The sequence below is a fragment of the Abrus precatorius genome, unplaced genomic scaffold (assembly GCF_003935025.1).
Source record: "Abrus precatorius isolate BTA unplaced genomic scaffold, Abrus_2018 Scaffold8, whole genome shotgun sequence".
NCBI lineage: Eukaryota > Viridiplantae > Streptophyta > Magnoliopsida > Fabales > Fabaceae > Abrus > Abrus precatorius.
Window position 1 is genome coordinate 29436045 of NW_020874428.1, and position 16171 is coordinate 29452215.

Sequence of the window (16171 nt, forward strand, 5' to 3'; positions counted from 1 at the left end):
TCAAGTGTTTTGAACCAGTTTTTCTTGCTCTATCCTTCCTGATAAAATCGTTTCCTTATACTTAGCAAGGAATTGCTTGTACCAACTTGCTGACAATTTTGGAGTTCTCTTCAACGTGGCATAGTCCACATGGTGGAATCCATACCTTACAGTATATCCATATATCCACTCAAAGCTGTCAAGCAAGGTCCAGGCGAAGTATCCCCTCACATCTGCTCCTTTTCTGAAAGAGAGGGTTCTCCGGTGTTTGATTAGTGTCAAAGCAAACAGACATGATTAAGGTGTTCCAGCATTTGGCTAAAGAAAATTGCAGTAAGATGCTAGATGAACAAAATAGATAGCAGTCTAGTAAAAATTAGAATCCTTGCGGTTGGTTTTATGCTTTATACAGCTAGAATTTATGTTTTTCTTTTTAAAAAATCTTTACTCTTACCTTATTGCTGCTAACAGGGCCTCTATGTGATCCAGCATGTACTCTATTCTTTTAAAATCTTTAAGATGTTCGAAATTTGGATCATCTTCTTCGGGATACCCTATAAAATGTTTGGATTATCACCAATGTACAGAGAACTGACAAAAGGATAAAAAGCTTAATGGGTGTTGCTTACCATTTTCAGTAATGAACATAGGAGTATTGTTGTATCTATCTTTCACATAGGTAACAGTTTTCTCCATGCCTTCTGGGTAAATATTAAACCAACTAAATGGACTCTGCACGACATTGGAAGCTTCAGCATTGATGAAGCAAGATAGAGAAGGTGATCATCATTGTAATAAGTTTGAGGGTACTCACAGGTTCACCGATTGGGACACCTTTCTTTTCTCCACTTTTCATGTATGAACCCTCTGTTCTGGATGTCCCAAATCCTGCCTTACACGCTGAGTATATGCAATCTTGGACATAGAAAGCAGTGTAGTAATTGATGCCAATGAAATCCAATCCCTTCTTCAGTTTCTCTTTTTCGTTTTTGGAAAATTTTGGTAAGAGGCTTCCAAGAACGTTCTCCATCTCTACGGGGTACTTTCCAAATATGATGGGGTCCAAGAACCTGCATTAGAATAAGTGTTTGTAGTATATTAAGAGGGGGTTGAGAGAACAAATAGAAGAAGCTGTTAAAGGAGAACTATACCAATTGAAGGCGAACGATCTGGCTCTTTCAGTAGCCAATCTATCAGCTGTAGAATTGCTCTTTGGTTCGTACCATTCATGTTGAAGGACTATACCAATTTTTCCTTTTTGCTCAGTCTAATATTTCATCCACAAAGTTTTATCAAATAATTGGATTTTCCAAGTTTTCTTACGTTAGGTGTTGTAACAATTTCTTTCTTGTCACATTACCTGGTATTTGGTTCTGTAGACATCAACTGCAGCTGCATGGGACAGGATAATGTTATGGGCTGCTATAAAGGGCTCCTTTTCTGAATCCCCTTCTGTGCATTTTAACATTGCCAATGATCCAGAGCAACGGCATGGAGGAAATAAACCTGAACGGTAACCAAATGGCGCTAGGATATTCGGCTCGTTGAATGTGACCCAATACTTGACTCTATCACCAAAGGTTTTGAAACAGATGTCCGCATAAAAAGCAAAATCTTCCCTGCCCATCAAACATACAAATATGATTATCAAGAGCTTGTGTGTTCAATGTGGTATTGAAGCTTAGAAAACAGGTTGCTTACTGTAACTGAGGACTCAGCAAACTCCCATATCTGTCCTCCAGTTCTTGAGGAATGTCATAGTGACTAAGAGTCACAAAGGGTTGGATCCCTGTTGACAAAAGGAAGATGCATGTGGAATAAATGGAACCTCAATGGATGTTTACTCTCAAAGAAAAGAGTGATGTTAACAATACATGTTTTTTCCTCACTAACCTCACGTGTCAATAAAACAAATGCCTAAGAAAATGAAAAATTGGAAGTCACCTTTGAGTAGTAGAGTGTCAATTAGTCTGTTATAGAAGTCGATACCAGCATGGTTGACCTCTCCAAATCTACCCTCTGGTCACAATCATAAAAAACGAATCTATTTTACAATCTAAGTTGGAATCTTTATTTCACTTAGATAATAATGCAGAGAGGCATACTTGGTAGAATTCTTGCCCATGATATGGAGAGCCGGTAGCTGTTTACTTCCAAACCTTCCATTAGATCTATATCCTCCTGTGTTTTGATCCACAATGAAATTATGAAAATTGTAATTGCTTTTGCCTTGTACACCGAATTCAAATGCAAAAGGTTATCATGTTAGGCCCGCAGGATATAATATAAGTTTGAAGGAGAAGGGAGAAATACGTTGATTTGTGAGTTACAATATTATTTCGGGAATCGGGACTGTTATTATATTTAGGTATTTTTGTCTTATTTTTGATAAATTAACAAAAAATAGTTGATCAAATGGAAATAAATTGCAATCTCGAATAAATTTTACATGAAGTCACTACTTTTAGAGAGGACTTTGTCAATGTAACACTCTCGATCTAAGGGTTAGTCCTACATCCTATACCTGTGGAAATATTGATAAGAAAACAAAAGGGCAAATGCTATTTTCATTAATTTAAGAAATTTTCCTTATTTTTGAATCTTGGTTTTAGGAATTTATCTATGACGAGGTATTTATATTTTAGAAAATTTATAGTTGTTAAGGACTTATGGTTATGTATCGATTTAGAATTTAACTATGGTTTTTTTACCTTCGGATTATAAAGTCCTTTGAAATGTCTGCAATGCCAACATGATCAAATTATTGGCCGAGTTGTTAATAGAGCTATCCAAATAACTAGATAATTATTGTGAACAAGTTCACAATATCAGCTAGTATAAAATAAGATAATGAAGTTTTGCCTCAATTGAAGATCAAGAAAGCCTCACACCTTAATCAGAAGATTACATAATACCCATCATTAAAACCCCTATAATCAAACTAAAGCTTGCATGGGAGCTTCGAGTGACAAGGTAAGTTATTGTCGGTTCATAAAATCAAGTTAAGATAATATATTGGGCTTAGGTGTTGGCAGTTAATGGACTTTATGATAATTCAGAATGATTATTGACTTTTGTCATATCATAGACCCAAAAAAAAAAAAAGAGGGGGGGGGGGGGGTTGTCAAGGCACAAAAATATAACAGGGGATTCTGACAAAATGAAAAAACATAGGTGAGAATAAAGCTTTTTCTTTTAATGAGCAAAAAAAGAGTTGCGACTTTTTTAGTAGATAAAAAAAATGTTAAAACTTTTTCGTCACAGCGTATATGAAAAATATGGAACAAGGGTTAAATTTATGGAGGCAATAGTTAGCACGTTAACTATTTACTATATGGCACGAATCTTAATAAGAAAAAAAAAAAACTCTTCTTTTATTTTACAACGAAATATTGACGAATGGACTACCAGCAAAAATCAAATTTAAGATTCTTTAGTCCACACAAGTTGATTTTATTATCAACTAAGACTTCTACCTTTTATTGGTATACAAATATTATTGATTTTGATTTGGCCATTTTTTCGTACTTGAATAATAATATCATATCCAGTAAATTTAAACTCGCAAGATTTAATGTTTATATTGTACTTGTTTATTAGGCTACGGCCATCAAGTTCAATGTTTATTCATGATTTATATTATTTATTGAACATATTTCTATGAAATTATTTTCTCAATAACATTATTTATTTTTCTCACTTTTTTCTCTTTATTGTAAAATATGTGTGTGTGTATATATATATATATATATATATCTTTACCAAAGACTATTCAATTTTTCATATTAATTATTACTCACGTGGAGCGCATTGACCGTGCTGTATTATTTTAATATTTTAAACTAATTTTGATCTGGACTAGTGGGCAATTAGAAAAAAAAGAGAATGTGATAACTAATAATGAAAAAAAATTATATTTTAAATGTAATGAATTTTATAATTATTTAAAATTATCAACCCATTTTTATACTGTTCACACAATAAAAAAAATGAAGAGAGAGAAATTTAAATAACTTTCTGTCCTCTTAATATGGAGGTAATGTAAACACTGAAAAGTAAGGGATGAAAAAAATAGTTCACAATTATATATACTCGAAAAAACGAGTGGATGCTGAAACTAATCATACCATACCAGGTAGCGATGATAATGATCATTCGCAATATCCCCGTTGCTTCCATCGATTATTCTACTTCTACCTGCAAATAGTCATTTGATGAAATTGCAAGTTAATAATAATAAATCTGATTTCGTTGAACAGTCTACAACAATTATAAAATTGCAAGAAGTTTACAGAGATAAAAACATAGTTGTAAATATAATGACCGGGTCCGTGAGTGAAGTAATCCCAGTTGCTTAGCCCTTTGCCGTAACTCTTATAAGCACCTTCATACTGTAAAACATTAAGGAGGATAATATAGTCAGTGATGAAGCATCAAAACGAAGAGAAATAAGGAGGGAGAGGTGGAAAGTGAACCTGGTAAGAAGAAGAAGCAGTGCCGAAGAGGAAATTGTTGGGAAGTGGAGATAGATCCAAATCAGAGTCATTCGAGATTGAGAGAGCTGCAAACAGAGGAAGCAATAATATCACCTCAAACACAGTTTTCAGCAATGATGCGAAAGAAGGCTCCATTGCTAATTGTTGCTGTTACGCTTCTACGCGGACATCAACTATGGGTTCATATGTTCCATATGATATACGTGTTAAGCCCGTGCCACTCGTGGCTTTTTTTTTTTTCAATTGCACGAAGAAGTGGGGAAGTAATTTATTTTTTTCATGTAGGAAAAAAAAAAATTCCAAATTAGGGGACAGGAGTGACCTCTTTAATTTTTTTTGGTTTTATTTATGTTATTAAATAATTTTATATTAAAAAATCATGCTATGAAAATTTAAATTTTTTATTAATTATTATAAATAAATAATATAATTTTTTTTTCATTCATCTAAATAAATAGAGAGAATTTTTTTTTCTTATTTTTATTCATCCTAACAACAATTTTTTTTACGCAAATCTCATATATACCTTTTTTTCTATTTCATACCTTTTTCAAATTTTATTAATTTTTCTTTATATAAATTTTGTTTTTATATTTTTGTACACGTATAATTGTTCTATTTTTTAAATATAGCTTTTAATAACATTTTTTTTGTTATAAAATGAAACATACATATGTAATACTTATATGGATTTAATTATCTTAAAAACCTTTATTTTTATTAACTTTTATAAAATTAATAAAAATACATTTTTTATGTGTAAATATCATTGCTTATTTAAATACTATGCTATTGAAAAAATAATAATTTAACCCTTAAATTTTTTTTACTATAGATATATAATTATAAAAATGATAAGAAACATACGCGACCACTTTTTGATTTAGCATATGAAAATATAATCATATTGTAAGTGTTTTGACATTGTACAAATATTTGTAAATACAAGCTAAATGTAAAAATTATTTTAAAAAAATATTTTGTAAAAAATAATTTTACTTATAATAAAATAATATAAATTAAAAAATACATATACAATCTTAATTAACCATATCCGATTAAATTGCAATATAGATATAAAAGTAACATACTATTTATATAACTTTCTACTTATAATGCATTTAGTTTTGAATTATTTAATAAATAAAAAATAATTTTAATACTGTCAATATAAATTTTTTTACACAATCAATATATTAAAATACACAGTAAGTATGATTTTATATCAATTATTATAAAAGTAAAAAATTCTCACTTATATGACATAATAATATAAAATACTATTACATTTTCAATGTATTTCAATTAAATTCATAAACAAAATTACAATGTAGATTAAATTTGATATATTTTGAGTGTAAAAGGACAGTAAAAGTTGACATTTTAAATAAAAATATAGGTAGTAACAAATTATTTATTATTTTAAGCAAAAACTGCTAACAGAGAGGTTGTGAACTTTAATAGAGCATGGTTAAAACTTAAAAAGAATGTTTTGTTTTCACTTTATTTCTAAGCACAACTACGTTTATTAAATTCTAATTAAATAAATTTAAAAACGTTTAAATGAGTATTTCAATAAAAAATTCAAGAATGAAAAAAAAATTAAATTAGATATTTTAAACAAGTAATATTTAGAAATTCATATGAAAGAGTTAGTGTCACTTACGCACAAATTAGGTAGTACAGACTGTTGTAACTTCACTAATAATTTTAAGCTTTAATTTTAAAAATGTATTTACGTTAAAATTTAACGTAAATGCAATTACCTTAAAATTTGGTATACAAACAGAATAAGCATGACGTCTTTCTCCAAGCTTTTCATTCTAGGCTAGGCTCTGGACTTAATAAGGTTCTAAGTTTGGTATTTGTATTGAATTGTTTGTTCCAGTTTGGTATACAACAGAATGCCCTCGGTCCTGTTTTTCAATGAAATGCTTGTACCAATTTGCTGATAATTTTGGAGTTCTCTTCAGCGTGGCAAAATCAACATGGTGAAGTCCAAATCTCACTGTAAACCCGTATTTCCACTCAAAGTTGTCTAGCAAGGACCAGGCAAAGTAACCTCTCACATCAGCTCCTTCCCTAATCACATGACCAAGACAGAAATTCTCAGTTACTTGTGTCCAATGGTAAATAATGAATGGGATGGTTTATCTTTTCTTGTAAAAATATTTGTCTATTATCACATGGATATTTCTTCTATTTTATATATTCGTACCTCATGGCAGCCAATAGATTATCTAAGTGACCAGACATAAAATCTATTCTCTTAAAATCATTAAGATGTTCTTCCTCGGTAAGATCTGGATCATACAAATTGCCATATCCTACAAAAAGAAGTTGGGTAGTCAGAAATGCTGAGATACTTTAGGGTATGTTTGGTTTCCTTACCAAAAACAGTTTTCTATTTTTAAAAATAATTTATAACATAAATTTTATTTTTTAAAAATAGAAAATTGTTTTTAAAAGGAAAATAAAACATGTTCTAAGTAAAAGATGTAAGGGTTTCATGTGTTTTGCTTACCATTTTCGGTAATGAACATTGGAGTGTTATTATATCTATCCTTCAGATAGAGAATAGTTTCTTTCATGCCTCGTGGGTAAACATTGAGCCAATCAAATGGAGTCTACAAAACAATAGAAGTTTCAGAATCGGCTTGGTCATGCAAGGTTTTAATTATGAGAATCAGCTAAAAATGGTTGAAGTACTTACAAGATCTCCAATTGGGACACCATCTTTTAGTGCAGTTTGTAGATATGATCCTTCTGTTGTGGAGACTCCTGCCCCAGGTTCACACACTGATGATATGCAGTCGCGGACATAGTAACTTGCATAGTAGTTTATGCCAATGAAATCCAGTCCTCTCTTCAGTTTTGCTTTGTCATTAGATGAAAATTTTGGTAAGGTGGTTCCTAGAATCATCTCCATCTCTTTTGGGTACTTACCGAATAAGATTGGATCCAAGATCCTGCATTTTTATAGTTAAGTATTTATTTATATATGATAGAATCAAGTCTCATGCCAGCTGTGTGCGGGAATTAAATGAGCTATGAACAGTAAGGAAGTTTTACCAATTTATGGTGAATGATTGTGCTCTTTCAGTTGCCAATTTATCTGCTGCAGAATTGCTTAACGGTTCAAACCAGTCACAATGTAAGACAATGCCAATTTTTCCCCCTTGCTCAGTCTGGATATGATATGAATAATAAAGCAAGTTTATAATGTTTTGACTGAGTGTTCCCTACTCCTTTCCAGTTTCCACTTTAATTTGTAAAACTAGCATCGTAATTTATGACAGATTTGAGTTCCTTCTTAGAATGCTAAATCAGATTACCTGGTACTTGTTTCTGTAAATATTAACTGCAGCTGCATGCGATAGGATCATATTATGGGCTGCCACAAAGGGATCTTTCCCTGAATCTCCCTCACTGCAATCTCCAAATTCGCTAGAGCAGCGACATGGTGGGAACATACCTTTACGGTAAGCAAGTGGGACAATAAGATTTGGCTCATTGAAGGTGATCCAGTACTTGACTCTGTCACCAAAGGATTTAAAACAGATATCCGCAAAGAATATAAAATCTTCCCTGCATTTGCCAAACTATGTTCAGTCCATCGTCTAGTTTTTTCAGGTCCAAATCAGAACCTTCTAGAAGAACAATTGTTAAGTATGATGTTAATTCTTTAGTACATGAGTATGGCATCGGTAAAGAAATTGAGGTAAAATGAATTGGATAAGTAGTTACTTACTGTGATTGGGGACTTAGCCAGCTTCCATATCTTTCCTCAAGTTCTTGAGGGGTGTCAAAGTGAAATAGCGTTACAAACGGTTGGATCCCTGTGAATCGCACAGTTGAGAACAAATGCAAGTCAAAGAAATCCAAAAATTCTGTGTCTCGCAAGTCATAGGAAACTGGAAATCAAACCTTTAACTAGCAAGGCATCTATGAGTCTATTATAGTAGTTGATACCCGCCGAGTTGATTTCTCCAAATCTACCTTCTGTTCACAACCATAAATTCTACTTGTGAATTGCCTACGGTATACAAATACTTAGTATTTTCTAAGCTGATATCAGTCAGATTTTGTTGAAGCAAGAAGCATACTTGGTAGAATTCTCGCCCATGAAATTGAAAATCGGTAGCTGTTGACTTTGATAGCTTCCATTAGATCAATATCTTCCTGTTTTCATTACAAATTAGAATTGGTAACATCTATAACTTTGCTTTAAGACTAATAAAAAGTCATAATCGAATGCTTTTAAACCATTTTTTTTATTTGGTCAATGTCTGCATACCTTTATGATTCCATGGTTTAATATCTTGACTGATAAAGACTATAATTTTTGCCATTATTTAAACTTTTAATCTAGTATTAAGCGTTTTTATCTAATAGGTGACATTTATAGCAAGATTATAAGTTTAAATCTCTCGAGGGACGTGGAAGAGGGAGATTGTTGGATTTATTTGATTACCAATCCCTATAAAGCACTGAGAGAGTTCAAATTCTAAAATTTGTGAAGTTTACTTTTATATATATATAAGTAAAAAAAAAATTATATTAGTGTAAATTTAAAAAATTTTATACTCAATTTTAATATTTTATTTAATTTATGTTTAATGATCAATAAAATAATAAATTATAAACTTAAATGTAAATTTAAAGTTTAAGATTTTTAAATTTATTAGTGTAAAAAGATTTTATATATATATATATGAGGCTGGTTCTTTTTATATTGGTGTAAGTAAAAAAAATTTACATTTAATATAAGTTTTTTATTTAATTTACATTTAATAAATTATAATTTATTATTTTATTAATCGTTGGATTTAAATTAAATAAAAAATTCAAATTATAAAAGTTTTTAGACTGTATAGGAGAAATTACTTCAAATCTCTCTCTCTCTGTATATATATATCCCTTTAAGATTTACAATATTTTGACATATGTTATGATATGTGACGGCACCTGCAATTTTATATATCATTTTAAGAAATGTGGATTGTCGTTGTACTTATAAAATGATTTGCAAATATAATCTATAGAACTGAACTTCATGTGTACCAGATACCGATGGTATTGATCAACAGCCACATCACCATTACTTCCATCGTATGTACTACCTGCAATATATATTGACTTAAGAACGTTGAAGCTTGAGCAATATATATTATCCCCTTCATTTCTATTTATTTATCTATTTCTAAAAACAAAATTGCTTTTATTTATTTAAATAAAAGTTTAAAATAATATTAAGATTTAAGCATATTTACATTTTAGTTTCTCTAAATGATTTTTTTTTATTTTGATCTTTATATTTTTTTCAAATTTTTGTTTTAAGTCTCAATTATTGATGTAGTACACTAAGAGCTTGTCAAATATTAACTTGTTTTGGAAAATAAATAAAATCCATTCGGAGAAATTAAAATAAAAATTTACTAAAATATAAAGACAAAAAATATTATATTCATTTGTTTAAATTAAAGAAAAATAATGATATGATATTAGAAAGTTGACAACGATTTAAACTTATACATGTTTTATCCTCTCAAGTAGAGAAATAAAAAAAATAAAAATGAAGTGTATACAGTTACCACTAAAAGAACCCCAATCAGAATACAGAGAATGGGTTTAGAGTGGATGATCTAATGACCTGGTTTGTGAGTGAAGACATCCCAGATGTTCACACCTTTGCCATCAGTCAAGTAAGCACCTTCATACTAAATATGAAGAATATTAAATCCACCACGATCAGAATACAAAGTCCTAAATGGGACTCATCGTTGATATCGGAAAATTGAGCGATTGGTGAAAAAAGAGATAAAAATGAAGATCGACGGCAAACCTGGTAGGAAGAAGAAGCGGTGCCAAAGAGAAAGTTGCTGGGAAAAGGTGCAGATTGATCAAATCCATCTGAGACTGTAGCGTACGATGTGAACAAGAACAAAAGAATCTCCGTAGCCACGGCTATGTGAAATGTAGAAAACCCCATGGCATTGTTCTGCGCCTCTTGCAAGTTTGTTTCCAATGTCAACAACGGGATATTCCTGTCCGTTCTACATATAGTATGGTTCAGACAACTGGCTAAGCTAACAACGATGGAGGAAGTAACCAACTCTGCACCAACCCCCTGTCAACTCAAGGAAAACGAGCATAATAAATTAAGTTGAAAAAAATAAAATAAAATAATTTACTCCAGAACCTTATTATAAAAAAAAAAAACTTTAAATTACACGTCTAGTTTTGTAACCGACACATACCTATAAATTAGTTTTTATATTTAAAATAATTACGTTTTAATTTTTATAAGAATATTTTTTTTAATCTATGACTTATGTTTTATTCTTTATTGTTATAAAAATATTAACAATAAGACTAAATTATCACAAAATATTCATACAAAAATTAAAACGTTAAGTTATTTTAAAAATAGAGATTAACAAATAATTTTTTTAAAACATAAAAACTAAACATATATATTTTTTAGTATAAGTATTAATTAGTAAATATATTAAATTCAAAAATAAAATATATATTTTAATTAACTATAATTTTAAAAATGTTTAATTTAAACAATATTTTAATTAAATTTTTGTGTAGCTTTTACATAAATTAAATACTTAATTAAATTTATATTTTTTATATAATATATTAATTTCTATAATATTATTAACATTTTAAAAAAAAATTATACAAAAAATAAAATATTTATTATATTTAAAAAATAAAATTACATTATTATTTAAAATTTTAGAAGATTAAATTTATTGTACGGATAAAATAATAAATTATAGATAAATAATTTGTATTATATTGACTCAAAATCTTATTTTTTTAATTCTTTATTATTTTTAATTTTTAGTTAATATATTTTAATTATAATAAAAATTATTTATTATATATAAATTATTTTTAATATTTTATTAACTATAATTATTATTTATTTATTAATTTATATATATCAAATTAATAAATTTTATCAATAAATATATATAATCTTAAACTATAAATAATATTTTATTTAAATATATAAATTTTCAGTATTTTTTATATTTATAATTTTTTATTTGATAGTTCATTTTTAATTTTTTAAAAATAAGTTTATTAATTTTTAAAATTTTAATTAAAATGTATTTTTAATTCTTATACTTAATATTTATTTATAAATTAGTCTTACACTTAAAATCTTTTTAATTTCTATATAGATACTTTATTATGCTTTAATTTTTATCATTCTAACATTGTTAACATTATATACATAAAAAAATAAAATGTAATAACATACTTATATAAATATTATTTTTAATTAAATATAACTATAGAAATTAAATATATATTTAAAAAATATATGCTTTAATAAGATCACATTATATTTATACAAATAGTTTATTTTATTTAATAAAAAATTATTTAAATAATACTATAGGCATGTTTATTTTGACCAAAGATAATTATAATGCACAACATTTTTTTATTAGTTTATTTATAAAAAAAAAGAATTTTTGAGAAAGTAATAAGATTATAGGATAAATATTTTAACGTTTTGAAAAATTAACTAAAAATGAAAATCGTAATTGAGTTAAACGTGGTGTTGAATTTGGATAAATCCTTGAAGCAAAAGAAGGAAAAAGAGAAAACATTTCCAAAGATTAAGTGGAATCCACCATTGGTTGGGAGAGATACAACTCACTCAAAATTCAATAAATGATCATGTCTTAAGGACATGTCAAAGATGAGTGCACAGTGCACAAGGAAGGAGATCCATAAAAAGAAATAAAGCACAAAGAATACTGCATTTTAAATTTTAAGTATATATTTGATTAATTAATTTTTTGTATTTATTTGGTTGGATGAAAATTTTAAAAATTTAATTTTTTTTAATATATATATATATATATAATTGACGTGATACAGAAAAATGTCATTTTATTTATTTATAATATATAAATTATTATTTCTTTTCACTTTCCTTTTTCTTGCTTCATGAGAAAATTATACACATAATTTTCCCTTAACTGTTTCTTATACTAACCAAACTATTAAAAATAATAAGTTTTCAGTATTTCTCTTTTAGTTTTTCCTTTCTTACTTCTCAAGTTTCGAACAAATTAAGATAGAGTTTGGTAAAAAAATAAAATTAATTATTTGTAAAAAATTCTTAAAATCCTATTTTGAAAGTAAAATTTCATGAATAAGATTATTATTTTTTATAATGTATATGTAATTATTATTTAATTTTCTGATATGTTTATAGATTATACTTAAAAATAATAATGATATGATAACTAGTCATCGCAAAAAAATAAAAAGAAAAAAATTCACTCATTCAAAACCAATCTTTAATACATACGATATATTTTTATTATTTTCTAACAAATATGAAAATTGTTGACTCTCATGTCACCTTTTGGAGAATGTTAAAACTTTCTTTGAAACATAAGCTAAATTATATTTTTTTTGTAGTTTAAAACTTTTAATTAAATTTTGATATATTGTAAGTGTAAATGTTTTATATTATCAATTAATTAAAATATAAAATAAATGTAATTTGTATATTAATTATCACAAGAGTTAATAATTTTTTATTATATGACAATTTATAATTAAATGATAATGTAGAAAATTGTCACATTATTAGTGTATTTTAATAAAAATTTTAGAACTTTTATAACTTATTTTTTTTATTAAAGTATTAAATTCTCTTAAAATTTGAAAAATAGTTTAAAAAATATTAAATTTTGTCAACTTCACTTAACTAAAAAGTTAAAAAAGTGTTAAAACAATTTTCATTTTCAAGTTAAAAACTGTTAAATTATATCTTAATATATAATTTAATCAACATACGTCAAAAAAAGCACTAATGGTGCCTGATTACTTCATGTAAAGGAGTTACTCTACGTGATTATGAAATTAATCAAGAAACCCTTCATATACTCAGCCTCAGCCACAGCCACAGCGAGCCACAACGTTTAACAGTTCTGTGGCATAATTCTTATTTACTGCAATACATTCTTCTCAACCTCGGATTTCAGGAAAAAACAAAAAGCTCATCTACACTGAAAACCAGATCAAATCGTGATTAGAAATGCTATGACTATTGACTATGAAGACTTGTTGACCACATAATGTATATGCTTTCTCAGTGACATGGATTGTGATCACTGATCAGTGGCACCTGGGGCTTCAGTCATGAGTCATCATCACTCACTTGGTGTTACAAAACAGCTTCTAAACTAAGCCTTATTGTTTAGCCTGTTCAGATAGTTAACAGACAGATATCAGTTTTATTAATGAAGAGCATAAAATTTTAAATTTGTTTCAAATAGACAGGTAGTACACAGTATAAATAAGGAGAAAAAAAGAAGAAGAAAGAAACGAGAATGCACCTGTGAATAGAGGAAGGTGCCAAGAATTGCAATGCCAGCCCCAAGGGCATTGACGGGTTGAATTGGCGTGTGGAAGATGAGGATGGAAGAGACGATCACAGAAATTCTCTTCATTGTGTTCCCTATGCTAAATGTTAAGGGAGAAATTTGATCAAGAGACATGTAAGAGACTTGATTGTACAAGTGGTAGAAGACACTCTGTGCAGCTACCCACCTGAAAAAATTTAAACCCAGAAGTTCGTTAGGGAAAAAAAATCAGAATTACTAATAACAATTCTGTTCCATAGAAAATTGAAAAAAAGAAAAAAAACCCATAAAATTTTAGGGAGAAGAATGACATTTGTGAATCAGAATTTGCTAATATCAGTGTCATAAAATGTAAGACGTATTCATTAGTCAAGCTTTAGGACTGTCAATTATTGACTTACTTGAAGTGAATCACCATGCTCATCACTCCCTATAGGATATATATATTTCTCATTAAAGAACTCACATTTTAGAGAACAGTTTCCAATTGCCAGTTCTGAGAGCTCTATGTATCCAGTGTGTGTTTATAAATATTTATATTCCATATAAATCCAACTATACATACAGGCAAAAATCTAAAATCACAGTTCCAGCAATTTGAAAAGATAAAGGATAGAAAACAGAAAATAAATTTACAGATTACTCTTCCTACCAGACAAAATTGGGACCAACTTGAGACATGGCTGTTTGCCAGCCAGCAGCCCACATCTTTGGGCCCTCCACAACAATGGCAAAAGGTGTGAGAATCAATAGAGACAATATGGAAAGGCATGCATAGTAGTTCATTCCACTAACAGACATCCCTTTCATTCCCTTCTTTGAGAATATATTCCGAAAGACAAAGGCCAAATTGGATATCATAGCCCCCATAAAGCCTGAAACATGTGAAGAGGTCTTTTTAGAGCATTGAATTCTCACAAAGATTGATGAACTAATTACAAATTCAACATCCTATCAACTCTGTCAACTAGAAGAGAGCATAGTAACTATTAGTCAGCATCTGCATTTCAACCATGTAATCAAATTCAGTAAATACTAAATAGTCTTACCAATCATATTGAAGTTGAGCTCCGTCACAGCAGCAAGTGCACAACCTCCAATAATTGGGACCAGTGACAAGTAAACCGGCAAGGGGAATGCTTCCCCGAGCAAGAACTTTGATACAAGGACACTGAAAGCAGGCTCTCCACTCTTGATGATGTGGGTGAATGAAACAGCAACTTTTGACATACTCACAGTTGCTGCAACATGCCCAATTGTGTGAACCACCGCAACCTTCAGACCCAAAATTTGAAATTCACCAATGAGTACCAACTCAAAGTTTCCTTGCTTCAAACTCATTGACAATGTCTCACCATTTTAATTTTTGAAAAATATTAAAACATCAGTCTATCTGATTTTAAGCATCTAAAATTGATAAAAAAAAATTTTATAAAAAAGTATTTATTAAATAAAAATATAATGAATATATTTTCTAATAAAAAATACTATTTTTGTTTGTTTAAATGTTTAATAACCAATAGTTTTTACACCACCTAATCTCTTCACTGAATTGCCTGATGCAATACAAATGCTGCAAATACAAAATTATCCTTTTAAAATACATGTTGTGAAAAACAACAAAATGAAAACAAAATTAACCAAGATTTGCTTACAGGAAAGAGGGCCTTCCAGAAGTCCAAATTAACTTTTGGGACATCAGCAACCCTCGTGGCCCATGAGATTAACATCATGAGAGAGCCAGCGGCAAGGGACAAAGTGGAAGTAATCCATGGATAAGGAAAAGCATTCAAAACCTTCTTGTTGTATATGTTGAAGACCACATTCAAAGCCCACCATGTAGCAAAATACAGACCAATTTTGAGCCTCTGAGCTGCCTTTACCCCTCCCTTTTCCCCAGGAAGCTCAATGTTAATCTCTAGTGGTTTTGACCTATCTGCTTCATAGGCCTTGCACTCACTAACCCTCTTTCTTTGTTTTGGTGACAATGTGAAGCTCTCCGTGGATGAAATATAGAGAGGTTTGAGGGAAGAGAGAGAGGGTTCGGTGCATTGTTGAACATTCCGAATAATGGGTAACGTGCAAAGTTGAGGCCTTGGAACGTGACTCGAGGAAGCATAGCTGCTAAGGGGCGATGCTGTGTACTTCACTAAAGATATCATGATTTTGTATGCTTACCTTAGCTGAATGTGTAAAACAAAAAGAGTTGAATTTGTAGATGAGAAGAGAAAGGGATAATATAATCAATAATGGGTATCTTTGTGTCGATAAGATTTATGTGTT

General features: G+C 29.3%; 1 protein-coding gene and 1 pseudogene across 1 annotated transcript; both read right to left on the reverse strand.

Annotated features, from left to right (window-relative positions):
• LOC113847369 (beta-glucosidase 46-like) lies at window positions 1-4615 on the reverse strand. The gene is made up of 12 exons (XM_027476439.1): window positions 4455-4615; window positions 4304-4370; window positions 4112-4176; window positions 2085-2160; window positions 1924-1998; window positions 1681-1768; window positions 1340-1598; window positions 1131-1246; window positions 794-1049; window positions 609-711; window positions 434-533; window positions 1-223 (listed from the first exon to the last, which is right to left on the reverse strand). The coding sequence occupies exons 1-12, from the start codon at window positions 4608-4610 to the stop codon at window positions 1-3; spliced, it is 1584 nt and encodes a 527-aa protein (XP_027332240.1). The 5' UTR covers window positions 4611-4615.
• Window positions 4616-6304: 1689 nt separating this feature from the next.
• On the reverse strand, window positions 6305-16070 carry LOC113846180 (annotated as a pseudogene).
• Between the last annotated feature and the right edge of the window lie 101 nt (window positions 16071-16171).